The following is a 16,037-nucleotide window of genomic DNA, read 5'->3' on the forward strand; positions in this document are numbered from 1 at the left end:
TGTTTTACAAAGTGTATTTTTGAGAAAAAGGGTTTGAGTGAACTCTTGTAAGTGTGAGAAAGCTTTGAGTGAAGCAAGAGAAAAGAGAAAGAGAAAGGAACTTCGAGTGAAGTTTGAGAGAAACGTCAGTTGTGGGAACTGTCGTTGGGAACTTGAGTTGAGTGACTTAAGTTGAGAATCGAGAGAAAAGTAATAGGTTGTAATCCCTTATGGTTGAGGTTGTTTCTTCCTATAGGCCTAGGAAGTTTTTCCTCGCTAAATCTCTCGTGTTCCTATTGTACGTTTGTTCCCAAGTTTACTTTTAATTCCGCAAAAAGTATAGCTTATCCTCTCTCTATAATTCACCCCCCCTCTTATAGTGCTCATATTATACAACAACAAGGAACCCGCACCACTCGCAGCCAAGCTGTGCACCTCGACGACATCATGTGCAATGGGTGTAAGCGTGATGCATACAACACAACTTCCATTTGTTAGGCGTAGGCTTCTATATTCTCTGTAGCGGATTTTCCGAAACTTTCGTTTCGTTTTTCCTTATAAATAGGCTCGGTTTTCAATTGTACTTTCCCAATCGAATTTCACCTATTATTCAACAATATTCAAGACTAAAAAACTCTTAAAAAAACTTCCTGAAAACATACATAAACACTTAACAAGTATGTTCCAACACATCAGCGATGTTCTACCCATATTCAATCTTCATACTTCCTTTTACAAGTTCTTCTTCCCCTTTTTTTCAAAGCTAAAGATTGATTCTTCCAACGTCCATAATCTAAGACCTAGGCGATAAAGGTTTAAAACTTGAATGTAAATTTCAGTTTAATTATCATTTTACTAACCTTTTCATTTTCATGATCTAAGAATTATATTGCATGTGCTTGATTATACAATTTTTTATAATTTATGTATATTTTTCTTATCCTCGTTTAATATGGAAATTCGGCTGCTTTATGCTTTAAAAATTTCTTTTAAGTGTTATTGCATGATCACCCTTGTATTTTTGCTAAATCAAAGGTGAAAATTAGTTAAATCACGCCTAATAAGATAACTTAAACAACCGGATTATGTTTCTATTAATCTTGTGATTTAGTAAAGTGATCATCAATAATTAAATCCGATGTGTTGAAAAATTGATTATCAACATATTTGTATTTTTATGCATTTAATCAAATTATTGCACATTTGAAATTAGATATCTCATTGAAAGAAGTATAAAACTTAACCCCAAACACAAAATCTCTTCGTTTTTGGTTTATGATTTCTCTTGAAAACTGATTGGTGACTCTATTTCGAATTAGAACATTAAAAATTTTGTAGGCTAAAACATCATATATACACGCCCAAAATAAGCAATCTCTACCACACCTAAGTTATGTATATATATAAGTAAAATCATTATAAGAAGCACATATTCGAGAATATATATTGAGACGAAGCTAACAAGATCCCATATTTATTTTAATAAGGTAACTCGAAATTCCTTGCAGGTGGGGGTGGGGGGGGGGGTGGGGATCTCTTTTGCAAGAGGTAAGACTCGATCCCATGATCTTTTAGATCGGAATTAAAGCCAAAATCACTAGATTATCACCTATTGCTGAACAAGATTTCATATGATTATGTGTTTCCTTACATATGGTAAATAATAAAGATAGTGAAACAAGTATTGAGTAAATAATGTCAAAATCATAAAAGTTGAAGAATAGGAGGAAATAAAATAGTAAATAATCTACTAAAGGTGCCAATAACAGTAGGCATTTATTTTCACTAATATAGTCAACAAAAACAACTTTGTCAATAAAGAATATACTTACTCTATTTCTTTTTAAATGCAATAAATACACTTTTACGTATTTCGAGACATTATTTTGACCATAAATATCTATAATTACATATAAATAAAAATTATAAAAATAAAACTTTTACTAAAATATGTCATGAGACGAATCTAATAAAATCCACTTGACTATGTTTTTCGTTTTGTATAAATTATAAATCTAAGTCAAAATAAAAAATATAAATAATAAAAAAATGTATTTACTGCATTTAAAAAAACGGAGAAAGTGTAGACAATAGGCATGTCTTTGTGAACCAAAGAGTATAAATCAAACAAAGAATTTGACATCTTCTTTGAGAAGTAATCGAAGTAAACCGGCATGCAAGAATAGTCATATGTATAACCATAGCTTTTAGACACGTAAACTAACTCAAACAAATTGGTATAGTTTCATTCATAGGAAAACCCAAACTAATTAAGTACTAGATTATTTGCCAAGCACATATACGCATGCATGCGACCATATATAGCTAACTTGAAATACATTGTGAATCATCATATCTTATCTGTATATATAGTACTGAAAAATACCTTCATTTATATCACAGAATTTATAGAATTTCAACCAAAACAAACAGACAGCTAGTTTTGGAAATGAATATGAGACCAAGAGGTGGCGCAGTTGCAGGTAGACGCTCAAGGCCTGCCCTTCGTCCAGTGTATGAAGATTTTAAGCCAACTTCTGAATGGAAACATGAAGATAGAGCTGTCATACTACTTTACCATCTTCCTGGTAAGTGGTAACTATCTCATAATTTTTTTCTTTTTTTAGTGAAAAGCACTTAATTTAAATCATTAGATAATATGGTTTTCATATAAAGGAGCATGGGAAGTTTATTCAAGACATTATAAATAATTTCCTATTAATTCTATATGGCACAATCAAATCCTACTATGCTATTAAGATAAATTATAAATATAGATTTTGTTGCCACTATCCAAAATCTCGTTTTATAAAGATCGTAACTTTTTTTTTTCTAGCCCTCTTCTTTTTTTTTAGGGTACTGTAACGTTTTTAGCACATAAAATAAAGTTGGCGCTAAAGAGAACAACCCTACAAAATAATAAAATTTCTTCGAATGTTACCATTCGTATTAAATACAATAATGCAAGTGAAATAAATCGCCTAAATACATAATTTATTCATTCGAGTGGGATAAAGATAGGAGAAAAGGTACAACAAAGTGTGATTATAGAGAAAAAGGATGGAGATAATGAAAAATACATTTGAAATTAAAAAACTCGATTTTTGTTTTTGCTTTTTGGGATTACTCAAGAAGGAAACTGTAAAAGTCAGGACACGAGTTTAAATTATAATTGGTGTAATCAATCGATTTTTAGTTTACATAAATGAATTGTTAGGGTTGAAAGGATTTCGCTAACAACACCTCTTAAAATGTTGGTTAAGAATTATGCCTTTCTTTTGGAGGGGGACAATTAGACTTTTTTCTAATATATAATTAACCTACAAACTAGAAGTTTAACAATAACATTTAAGTAGAAATAGAATATTAATATAAAGAAAGTAGACTGTAGTCTGTAGATACAAGTCTTGTACGATGGTAGTGAAAAGGAACAAAATAGAAGGTCTGACAAAAGCCCAAAGACTTTCTTCGTGTTTACTTCTAATGTAGATTCAACTTTCTTAGTTTTCTAGCATGCATTAGTGGATCGGTTCTATCAGAAAAGGAAGGCTTTGACTTCATCGAAATATGCATAAATTATTAAAAGGAACAAAAACGAGAGAGAGAAGGGGGGGGGGGGGGGAGGCCAAAACGTCTTAGGTGCTATTCCAATTTCCATGTGTATTGAACACCGGCCACTAGACCAACTCATTCCAACTCTATCTCAGGCTGATATGAGTAGTTTACCTCAAACTTGTAATTATTCATCATAATTTTTCCAAATTTTAAAGAAAGACGTCACCAAAAATTAGGAAGAATGTAGATATTTGAGAGGGAAGGACTTTTTTAGATATTTAGACTTGATAGCCAAGAATGGGTCTAAATAATTATAATATTGATGATCAATCCAATTTTATATTTTTTTTTTATAGTAAAGTCAGATATTTTACTAAGCTTTGCCTAATTTATATTATATATGTGCAAATAGTAAAGATATATATTGGTGGTATTTTATGTTGGATATATGCTAATCATTCCGTTTTTTAGTTACTATGGAAAAATTGAGGGGTATATAGGTTCTTTCAAGAAAAAAGGGGTGTAATATGAGTTAATTTTTCAAAAAGTACCAAAATTACTACTGATATATGCAAATAGTGCAAAAATTTGATTTGAATTTTGAGTTTTCTCATATGTTTCTATCACATCACTTTTCAAGGCTAAATTGTTCTTAGTTTTCAATCTTGTAGAGATACTTTAAAGTAAAGTTTAGCCCCCAGATATAACAGTTAGTGAAGTTATATCAAAGATATAATGCGTCAATGAAAGCTATACGTAATGATTCCTACTATTTCATACATCTTTAGTTATATAAATGAAAAGAACGAATAGATGATGATGGCCTAGATACAACATACTTTTTAAATAATTATAAATTTTGGTCATTGCAGGATTTGCTAAAGAACAAATTCGAATTTTAGCTGAAAGTCGGGGGATTCTAAGAATTCGCGGAGAACGTTTGGTCACCAGTAATAAATGGAGTCGATTTGAAGAGGAAGTTGTGGTACCAGAAGATTGTAACATGAGTGAAATTCGAGCAAAGTTTGAAGGTGGAATCCTTCGAATTACAATGCCAAAAAAGATAATTACCATAGATAAGAAACATCCAATTGAAGAACAAGTTAAGACAACATTGCATGATCTCCCTAGATCAAGTGTCACAAAACCTAACGTACAACAACCAAGGCCTCTACTTGAGTCGCAAGAGCAGCCTTCAAAACCAACATCGTCACCAATTGCACAAAAGCCTCAATTTGGAACAAATATTAACCCACCATCCATGCCTCATATGAGAGGTGAAATTAGTGAGCCACAGCCCAAAAAGCCACAAGAAGCAAATTTGTCATCTATGAAGCCTCAAATTGCTTTAAAAGAGTCACAAAACAATGAAGACAATGCAAATTATGGCAAAGAGAAGTTCACAAAAGATGACAAAGCACAAGTTGTGGATTATGAGGGAGGCAAAAACAAAGGAATGACAACAGGCCAAATTAAAGATTATGAGACGAAAGAGAAGAGTGATCAATCTGTTACTAAGATACAAGAGAAACGTGATAAATATGTTGATGCTCTTGATCAAGTCAAGACAAACGATTATGAATTGGGTAAGACAAATGGCTTTGGTAATCATATGAGTGTGGCAAAAAGTCACATATCAAAGAAGTTGAGTAGTGAAGATGGGCAACTTTTGAAAAATATGGGTGCAGCGGTATTAGTAATCGTAGCACTTGGAACTTATATATCCTATTCACTTGGCTCTATTAATTAATCTCATTACTCGTAATTTTCCTTTCCATTTACTCGTTGTGAATATATATTTTATGTAATATCAGCTGATGAATACTTGTCCATATATAATAAATAACCACAAATGTTTAATGTTTTCGTATGCATATTAGTGATTTTCTGCGAGTCAAGTCATAGTAGAATTTGATGAATAAAAATATATAATAAACTGGTAATGCGCAAAATGTAGTAAAATAAAAATCACTTTTTCCTTAAATAATGGTGGATTAAAAATTTTCCACTTTATAGGTTAGAGCACCATTATTCATGATCTTAAACAAAGATCATCCCACCCTCTTTCTAACTCTCTCTCTCTCTAAAAAATAACATTCCATAATCTTTTTCTACATATCCTCTAAACGATGAAAAAAAATTCATCTCAACTAATTTTTCCTCTTTCTCTCTTATTTTTTGACCCACCTAACTATTTTTCTCTCTCTTACTCTTTACTTTTTATTTTTTTTGAAATGTAATAATGAAAGATATTTCATATAAAATAAGCAAAATTAGAGAAAATCAGTAAATAGCTGAAAAAAAATATATATCCAAAATATAGCAAAATGGATCTCTATTTATAGAGCTCAGAAAAATATAGAGTTATTGGTATTTTTTTTATTTTTTTTCACTTTGTATATTCTAAAATAAAACCGTTGGAAATTTTATAACAATTACTATATTCTAAAATCCAGTCAGAATGTGACATTTGGCATCACTCATCCCACAATCTTATTCATCATTTCACTCACCCCATGCAAAATTTTCATCCCAATCAACCCATGATCTTATTTTCATTCATTGTTAAGGGGATTTTTTTTAAGATTACATACTTTATCTTTTTTCTTGATCATTGATAAGGATGCTCTTATGGGATTTCCTTCGCCTCATCATTAATCAGTAGGAGCATTTATACCATGTATAACAATGCTACAACCCATAAAGATATACAAAGAATAAAAGGAATAAGACTAAAAAATACACAAGGCCCAAATATACGCACGAATGTCCAACAACCCCCTCAAGTTGGAGCGTGCGTACGTATTATAAACGCCCAATTTGCGTGGTAAATACAAAAATTGGCGCTTGCAAATGGCTTTGGTGAAGATGTCGACAAGCTGCTCATAAGTAGATACGAGACTGGGAGCAATGAGACACTCTTGAATAGCATCGCACACTTAATGAGAATACCTCGATGGCTCGATATGTTTTGTACACTCATGAAAGAAAAGATTCTGGGCAATATATAGATCAGACTTGCTATCACACTAAAGACTCATTGCGCGTGGATGACCAACACCAAGACTAAGAAGGAGAGATTTAAGCCATTTTAACTCAGAAGCGACGTCAATCATAGAGCGATACTCGACCTCAGCAGAAGAATGAGAGACGATATGTTTAGGGATCACAATTGGGCGGGGCGGGTGCGGAGGATGGTACCCCCACACCCGCACTCGCATTAAATTCTCATCCCCATCCCCGCCCCACCACCCATTGCGGGGAAAGTTTCCATCCCCATCCCCGCCCCACCACCCATTGCGGGGGGTAATTCTAGACCCACCCCCGACCCACCCCCGCACCCGCGTCATCCCCGCAAAAAAATCCACCAAAAAATCTGCCATAAGCCCATTATAGTTGTCTACTTCACAAAATCACAATATAATATAGTAAAAGAAAAGTTAAAATACATTAACAAAGGCAAATGTTTTATTAAATTTCAAAAGTGTCTTCAAATATGTTAGTAATATATGTATATAAATAGAATTTTAATAATAAATATGCGGGGTGGGGGTGGAGCGGGCGGGGGTGGGGCGGGGCGGGCGGGGATGGGGCGGGCGGGGATGGGGCGGGTATAACACAAAATCCACACCCGCTCCACCACCCATTGCGGGTACAATTTTAATCCCCATCCCCGCCCCAATTGGGCGGGGATGGGGAGGGTCTCCTACTTGACCCGCCCCACTGCCATCCCTAGGTATGTTTCTTAGTCTTCCAAGAGATAGGAGAATGACCCAAGAAAACTAACCAACCCGTCAAGGAACTACAAATGACTGGGCAACTAGCCCAGTCAGAATCACACCAACCAGAGAGCTGCAAATCATAAGAGGAATCAAGAAGAATACCTTGGCCGGGACTACCCTTAAGATAGCGGACGTCATAGAGAGCCGCGTACCAATGATCTTCACAAGGAGAGTGCATGAATTGAGCTAAAACATGGATAGTGTAGGCAAGGTCAGGCCGGGTGAAGGACAGATAGATAAGTCGTCCCATTAGACGACGGTAAGGCTCGAGATTTGCAAGTAACACGCTTGTAGCAAGAGCTAAGATATAGTTCTGTTCTACAGGAAAGGTAGAGGGCTTCGTGCCAAGAAGGCCAATCTCCTCCACAGCTACGAGCAACCTCGATGCCAAGAAAATATTTCAAAACACCAAATCTTTCATATGAAAACAATCACCTACATATTGTTTGAAGGACAAGAGCGGAAGAGTTTTTGAGATTGATGATCAAATCATCCACATAAACCAAGACATTGAGTTGAACGACACTATTCTGAAAAGGGAAGAGTGAATATATTCCGACTAAACAAAGCCATAAGTGTGGAGATAAGTAGCCAGCTTAACAAACCAACATCGCGGAGCTTAACGAAGGCCATAAAGAGACTTTTTAACACTAGTAGAAAAAGGTCAATTTGCGTCGGACCCTGGACCCCTATTTGCGTCGGACTTTGGTCCGACGACAAAGGTCTCGACGCAAATGACCCAGAACTGAGCTGCGTCGTATGAGGAAACGACGCAGATGGTTGAGCTATTTGCGTCGCACCCTATATACCATTCCCAATTCCATCCCCAGCAGCCAAGGTCAATGTGCGTTGCACATTGCCTGGGTGCGACGCGCATTACCAATGTGCGTCGCACATTGCCTGGGTGCGACGCACAATGTGCGCCGGGGAGGGGGGGGGATGTGCGCCGCACATTGCTTAAGGTGCGACGCACATTGCCCTCCCCAAGCCATCCTGGGATAGCAGGCCAATGTGCGTCGCACATTGCATGGGTGCGACGCACATGGCAGAGCACTGCGTCGCACTTTGTGCCATGTGCGACGCAAATGTTTGATTAATTTTTTTTTTTCGTTTTTTTCAGCTTTTTTGTTGGTTTGTTTACATATTGCTAAAATTTGATGATTCAAAACCAAACAAGCATTCATATTAATAATTGTGAGGGGAAAATTCGGCAGAGTCTCCTTTGCAATATGGATAACCCAAGAAATCGTTGGGAAATATATATATATATAATATATATATATATATATATATATATATATTAAATATATATATTAATATAATATATATATATTATAATAATATATATCAAAACCTGTTTCAATACATCTCAAATGATCTCAAGCAAGCAACCAATGTTGCAATACTCAACCAATGTTGCAATAATCAACCAATAATGTACAACTACTACACTTACTACACTTACTACACTAACAAGTTACTTGGCCCTTTCTTCCCCCATGAGATGTTTAAAGTATTGCGCAAAATGGTGTTTGAGTTCGTTGATATCTTCTATGGTGTATGGCTCAACGCTTGGAGAAAAATCCTATAAATATGTTAACTTAGTTAATAAACTTTAAAATTATATAAGTAAAGTAATGAATTTACAACATATATATACCTTCTTCAAATCATTTAACTCATAAGAAAGCGGACGATTAGAAACATGTATTTCATAACGAAATAGCTGCATTCATCTCCTCCCGTTTGTTGAGCACACTACACCACATTTAAATACACCTATTAGAATCGAAAAATTTAAAAATATTAAATAGAACTATAAAATGCGTATCAAATACAAAACTATAAGAGCTTTACCTTCATAGATATCCAAGACAATTTTGTTGCTTTTTTGATACCTTCAAGGCGCAGGAATGATGTATATGCACTAAGTACAATAAAAGAATTACTATTTGTAAAGTATTTAAAATATCATAAAATACATGTAAGAATTATAAGAATTATTAAATTACGTATGCATCGGTTCCTTGATAGCTAAGGATATATCTGATCTCTTAAGCGATTCAAATACATATACCGTTTTTTTGGATAGAGAAAGGATGAGAAGAATCCAATGTTTCCTAAAGCATGCAACAAAATGTGATGTTCAACATATACTTTAACTATAAGTCCATATATAAAGATAAACAAAGTAAAAATTAGTGTAACCAACATACTTTTCAATGTACGGAAGCATGATGTATGTCATATCTCGATTGACTTTCATTGTCCTTTGCATGTAGTTGGTCGCGGCATCTAGTTCATGGCGTAGCATGGTCTCCGAAATCATACTAGGACACAAGAAACCAATATTTGAATCTCCATTCACCTCATTATCATCTGACAAGTACCTACACTCCAAATATTTATAGTTAGATGCCAATAATAATAATAATAAATATCAATTTTGATTAGTTTAGAGTTTGAGAAATCTCACATCATAAATACTTGCAAAATGGATACATTAAGCCATTCTCCCGTCAGAAGTTGGAAAACATCTTGTCGGGAGAGAATGATCATTGATCAGAAGTATAGCTGAAGTAGGAACTCCTACTAACTTCGATACTAAAAGGCTCACCTGCGGGTTTTTGGCAAAACAATTGATGCATCTCCTTGACCGCATCAGACATATCCTCAAGTGACACGCTAATCAATGGATTTATGTGTCTATGTGCAGACTCATCGTGCAAGGATTTAGCAACTGTTTTCTTTTTCTTCTTCTTCGCACCTTCTTTAGGTATATGTTCCTAATTCAAATCGACTTCTTTTTAATTCATATTATATATAAAATAAAGATTATTTGGTTTATATAAATCAAGATTTCTAAGTATATACATTTAGATTTCTTATATATACTAAATCATAATACTAAACATAAGTTACCTGATTATCTAGACTAAAAATACCAACTGTTTTGGCCATTCTATGACAGAACCCTCAGCTTGACTGAGTTTCGTGATGAATGGAGTAGAGAGTGGAACTGGAACATCTGCGTAATCCGCATAAAAATCATCAACAAATACTCTCACGGCAGTCGTAGAGTGTGACGATGACTCCTGTCGTGGATGAACGGTACCCTCAGCTACAATGATCGGTCCCGAGACATCCGCTATTGCCAAGCGACATGGAACTTGACTCTTAACATCCAATAAGAGAAGAATGACATCAATTAAGTGTTTTAGAAGCATAATATAATAATTAGAACATATATAAAATGACAATATACTTGCAAGTCCACAAATGGATCATTGCCCCCCGATTGACAGCTACCAGGAACGACTGGAGTGGAAGGAGTCGGTACTTGAATACCTAATTGCGTCGCAAAAGCCATTAACCTTTCTTGATCTAATGCATCTATCTTCGAGTTCATCTCTTCCATTGTCTGTTCTCTGACTCTTTGACTCACTCTAGCCTCTAATGCCTGAATCTCCTCATCATCCATGCCCCTACCCTTGCGAGCAGTACTGCTCCGATCAGGATCTCCCCAAATAGATGTAATCCCAATGCTACGCCCAGTTCGCCAACACCGCCCGGTCGGTCTTTCCTCTGCAGAGCACGTGAAAGAGCATCATCCATCCGACTTGGAACAAACTCTCCTTCAGCTTCTTTCTTTTTCCTTTTCATCCTGCGTTCAAGTTAAAAAAATCATAATGATTAGTAGAAGACGAGTAAGTAGACAAGAAAAACGTTATAAAATTTGAACAATGCTTACAATGGACTCTTTTATCTTTTGTGTTTCTTCATTAGGAAAGAAGAAATTTCCATCCTTATCTTTTTTTCGATCTCGTGAGAAGCCAAGGCAATGTCCGATCCGACAAGGAGGAAATCAATGATGATGTAGATGAGTCAACAAATGATGCTGTAGCGGAAGGGATATACCCTCTGCTTTGCCAAATGGGAATCATCTCCGCATATGATTTTTGACCCAAAAAATGAGGATGCTTGTTAGCAGCTTGAGAGATTCATGCGTTTTCACTTTTAGCCTAATATAGGATTTAGTAACTAGTCAATATTAAAGAACGTAATGATAATATAATTTCATATTATATGTTACATACCTTGAACTCGTTAGAGCTACATTTTTCTACAAACTTGTCCTAAATCTCTCGCATGATGAAAGGATACATCACGTATGGTCGCCTATCATTGTTAGGCCCCTTTCTCGTTTTCGTGATTCATCTAGTCACCAATCTTGACTTGAAATCTCTCCACCTTTTATCACATGTAATCAAGACATCTCGTTTCTTCAAAACATCCTCTTCTATTCCAAACTCTCTCTTCAATATACAACAATAAACCAATTAATAATAAACGATTAGAATAATAAACATAATCTCAATTAGTTTATTAAAAAAATAAGGTTACTTACTTTAGCATCTTCCCACAAAGTGTTTTTAGTGCCTTCTGGAACATCATCCCAACTGTCATACAAGATAGACACTTTGCTTCTACTGATCTCCCCACAATATATCTTGTACTCACCAGCATAGCGCCCAATCGGACGTATCCACTCATCCCAAGCAAGAACTCTCTGAATGCCGGGTTTGGAACGTATCCCTTTTGTAGGACGTCCTGGCCTACTCACTTTCTTCTTCGTAACAGCTGCATCAGTAATCTGGGTCTCATCAGATGCATCACACATTATCTCATCTTCCATCACTACACCTGAAACCATGTACATGTTAGATTAATCAATAAATTAATACACAATTATTTGAACATGCAAAACACAAAATAAATAATAAAGATTATAAACATTAATAGTTGTGTTAAATTACATAATTTACCATTTAATCAGCTATTTCTTTGCCAAGCGTAAAATCCCTCATTGTGGTCTCGACGAATGTAATTTGTGTCTAGATCTTCCCCTAATGTACTTGGAATGACTACTGACGAAGCAATGACTTCATTGAATTGTGCATCGTATCTTCTTCATCGTGTACATCATAATTCCAAGTATTCTCCTTTTTCCTTCCATGACAACAAACCATTTTGAATCGGCAGGGTCAACCATGTAGAATACTTGTTTTGCTTGTGATGCCAATATTAAGTTATCTTCATGATGTCCTAACCGGCTGAAAATGACTAATGTAAAAAAGTCATGTTCATCTTTCTTCACACCACGACGAATATCAACCCACTTGCATTGGAAACCAATCTAGAATCTTGAAGTCAACATAGTCAACTTCTAATATGTCTTAAATGAACCCATAGTAAGACTTCATTGTCTCAACAATCGTTCTATCTCTTTTACTTTTATACACTGATGACAAAGCCCCCATCGTAACACCACTGTTTTGCATCGTGGATTTGTCATCTTGCCGTTTCGTATAAAATGTATAACCATTGATGTCATACCCCTCATAGGATAGAACTTGCGTCTTTGACCCATATGCCAACCATTTCTACGTATCCGATACATCGTTAGGAGTATCAGATAATTGGTTCATAACTCGTTCTTTGAACCAATCAACGAACGTCCGATTATGCTCAATCATCAAGTCACGTTCATTAAACAATGGATACTGAACACTAAGCACAGTCATGTGCTCATCTAAGTAAGGATGAACTTGTTTCAGATTTTGTAACACAATCAATTCTGCTTTTCTTTTCAACTCTCCATCAAGACACAATCTTTTTCTCCCAGTGGTACCACAACCTTCAAGCCTTCCTTCATGTCTAGATTTTGGCAAACCAATTGCTTGTGCACGTGTTAAATACTGACATGCATATTCAGATACTTCCTCAGCAACTGTTCTTTGCACAATACTTGCTTTTGGTCTAGCTGGATTCATCACTTTACCCTTCAGAGTACCCATATGTCTTTCAAAAGGCCACATATACCTCATACAAACGGGCCCATAAAGTTTAATTTCTCTAACAATGGATTATCAAATGAGGCATGATGTCAAAGAATGATGGTGGAAAGTACATTTCAAATCGGCACATCGTCTCTATTACATCGGCTTGCAAGTTATCTAAAATGTTAGGATCAATCACCTTGTTAGAGATAGTTCTGAAGAAGAAACACAATTTGTGATTGTATATCTTACTTGGGAAGGCAAAATTCCTCGTATTGCAACAAGTAATATATGCTGCATCAAGATATGACAATCATGAGATTTCAAACCAATAAGTTTCAAGTTCTTGAGTGAAACAAGGTTTCGAAAATTTGACGAGTATCCAGCAGGAACCTTTAACCTATGCAGGGACTCACAAAAACTAGTTTTCTCCTTCTTAGACAAAGTGTAGCAAGCTGGTGGAAGATAATAACGTTGTCCCCGCTCCTGAGGTGCTAGTTCTGGTCTGCCCATTTCAGCCATGTCTTTCCTAGCTTTAACTCCATCCTTTGTCTTCCCGGGCATATTCAACAATGTTCCGACAATGGCATCACAAACATTTTTCTCAATGTGCATTAAATCAAGACAATATCTGACTTCCAAACATTCCCAATACGGAAGGTCCCAAAACTTAGATCTTTTCTTGTATAAGTTCTTTGAGACACTTTTGAAGGGATTGCCAAAAATTGTTTTAATATCCTTTACCCTATTAGAAACCTCTTTTCCACGTTAAGGTACAGAGGCTTCTCTCATCTCCACTTTTCCGTTGAACAACTTTTTCTTCTTACGGAATGGATGATCTAAAGGAAGCCATGTACGATAATGCAGGTACACATTCTTACCACAATGATGTAACTGCTTGCAATCATATTCTCATCACAAATAGGGCATGCCTTTTCTCCTTTAACCGTATACCCTGACAAATTCCCATAAGCCGGGAAATCATTAATCGTGCAAAATATCATGGCACGCAATGTGAAGTCAGTTTTCGCATACGCATCGAACATGAAAACACCTTGATCCCACAACAATTTTAGATCTTGAAGGAGCAGGTCAAGATACACATCTATGTCGTTTCCGGGTTGCTTAGGACCCGAAATAAGAAGCGATAGCATAATAAATTTACGCTTCATACATAACTAGGGAGGGAGATTATAAATTGTCAGTATAATAGGCCAAGTGCTATGTTGGGTACCTTGTGTGCCAAATGGGTTCATCCCATCTCTACAAAGTCCAAGCCTAAGATTTCGAGGTCCTTTACCAAAGCCGGGAAACTTTCGGTCGATATTTCTCCATTGCGGAGAATCCTTTTCTTCTGCATGAATCGATATTATTACATTCCAATTCCTTTCCGATACCTCCCAAGGAAAATCCCGAATTGGATCATTCCAAATTGACGGGTTAGTGTGAGCTTATCCATGCGGTTGTGCACTCTTCGAATAGGAATCCATTTTCTGAAAGATCCTGGCTTTCGTGCTTTGGTGGGTCTCCGAGATCCTTTCGATGACCTATGTTGTGTTGAAGGGCCGGATGTCTAAGCATCCTATCTTTCTTCCTCTCGTTCGCATGCCATCTTAGTAATCTAGCATTATTTTCATCCGAAAATAAAGGCCTAAATCTCGGAATGATTGGTAGATACCAAAGAACCTTCGCCGGAGTTTCTTTCTTTCTCATCCCCTTCTAATTCTCTTTACCTTGTATTGAGACTTTCCACACCAGGACACTCACACAAATCCTGGTACTCGTTCGATACAACACACAATCATTTTGACATGCATGTATCTTCTCATATTCCATACCTAATGGACACAACAATTTCTTTGCCTTGTAGGTAGAGTTGGGCATTTCATTCCCTTCAGGTAGCAATTCTTGTAAAAAAGTGAACAACTCACTTAGACTTTTATCTGTCTAACTATGCTTTGATTTCATATGGAACAATGTGAGGATTCCAGAAAGTTTAGTGAAATTCTTACACCCCGGATACATAGGTTTTTCCGCTGCACTTAAAATACTATCATACATATGCGGACAATCGGTGCTTTCATCCTCCAAATTGTGCAACATCTCATCTACTCTATCATTTTCATCATCTACCCTATCATTCTCATTATCACCATCTCCTTCAATCTCAACCTCATCAACATGCAAATCATCACACAAACTAGTGGAGCTCATACCCACATCATAAAACTCTCCATGCCATGTCCACTAGTATAGTTACTCTTAAACCCATGACGAATCAAATGATCTTTAATTTGATCCATATCACGATACCCCCTTGAGTTATTGCAATCACAACAAGGACACAAGACTAACTTTGACCCATTCTATGATTGATGTTCTAACGCAACTCTGATAAATTCATTAACCCCTTGTAGAAATATCGCCGAAATTCTATTACCATACATCCAGTTTCGATCCATATTCATACACTAGAGACACCAAACAAGAATACAATCGATCACATCATATCAAAGTAGTTTATCAAATGCAGTCATGACTATTGGGTCCTTATCACTCCAACCTAACCCATCCTGAGTTTCTCATCTCACTAGTGAATGAACATTTGGTTTTCGATTCTAAGAAAAATCCGGCAGCACTTCCCTACAGTTTCCAAGTACACGATGAAGATAGTAGTTAAACTATCAACATATGTACCTAGAGAACGCTTAGGGAAATGAGCCGGATCTTTCTTAGAATCAAAAACCAAACATTCATTCACATGCTAAGTGAGATAAGAAACTCAAAGACAGTCCCAAACCGGGACTATTCAAGACTTACTCCTAATGAGTAAGCCTCGAACGGGAATCTAGGCAAATAATGCACATTGCAATAAAACAAC

General features: G+C 36.0%; 1 protein-coding gene and 1 long non-coding RNA gene across 2 annotated transcripts; one reads left to right on the plus strand and one right to left on the minus strand.

Moving 5' to 3' along the window:
* The first annotated feature begins 2,285 nt into the window (after window positions 1–2,285).
* Window positions 2,286–5,401, plus strand: LOC104907183 (inactive protein RESTRICTED TEV MOVEMENT 2). Its single transcript, XM_010696073.4, has 2 exons — window positions 2,286–2,567; window positions 4,407–5,401. The coding sequence occupies exons 1-2, from the start codon at window positions 2,429–2,431 to the stop codon at window positions 5,282–5,284; spliced, it is 1,017 nt and encodes a 338-aa protein (XP_010694375.1). The 5' UTR covers window positions 2,286–2,428; the 3' UTR covers window positions 5,285–5,401.
* Window positions 5,402–9,006: 3,605 nt separating this feature from the next.
* LOC104907182 (uncharacterized) lies at window positions 9,007–9,443 on the minus strand. Its single transcript, XR_007273040.2, has 3 exons — window positions 9,329–9,443; window positions 9,174–9,243; window positions 9,007–9,074 (listed from the first exon to the last, which is right to left on the minus strand). It is a non-coding gene; the product is annotated as an uncharacterized LOC104907182 (long non-coding RNA).
* Between the last annotated feature and the right edge of the window lie 6,594 nt (window positions 9,444–16,037).

The sequence above is a fragment of the Beta vulgaris genome, chromosome 4 (assembly GCF_026745355.1).
Source record: "Beta vulgaris subsp. vulgaris cultivar EL10 chromosome 4, EL10.2, whole genome shotgun sequence".
NCBI classification, from domain to species: Eukaryota; Viridiplantae; Streptophyta; class Magnoliopsida; order Caryophyllales; family Amaranthaceae; genus Beta; species Beta vulgaris.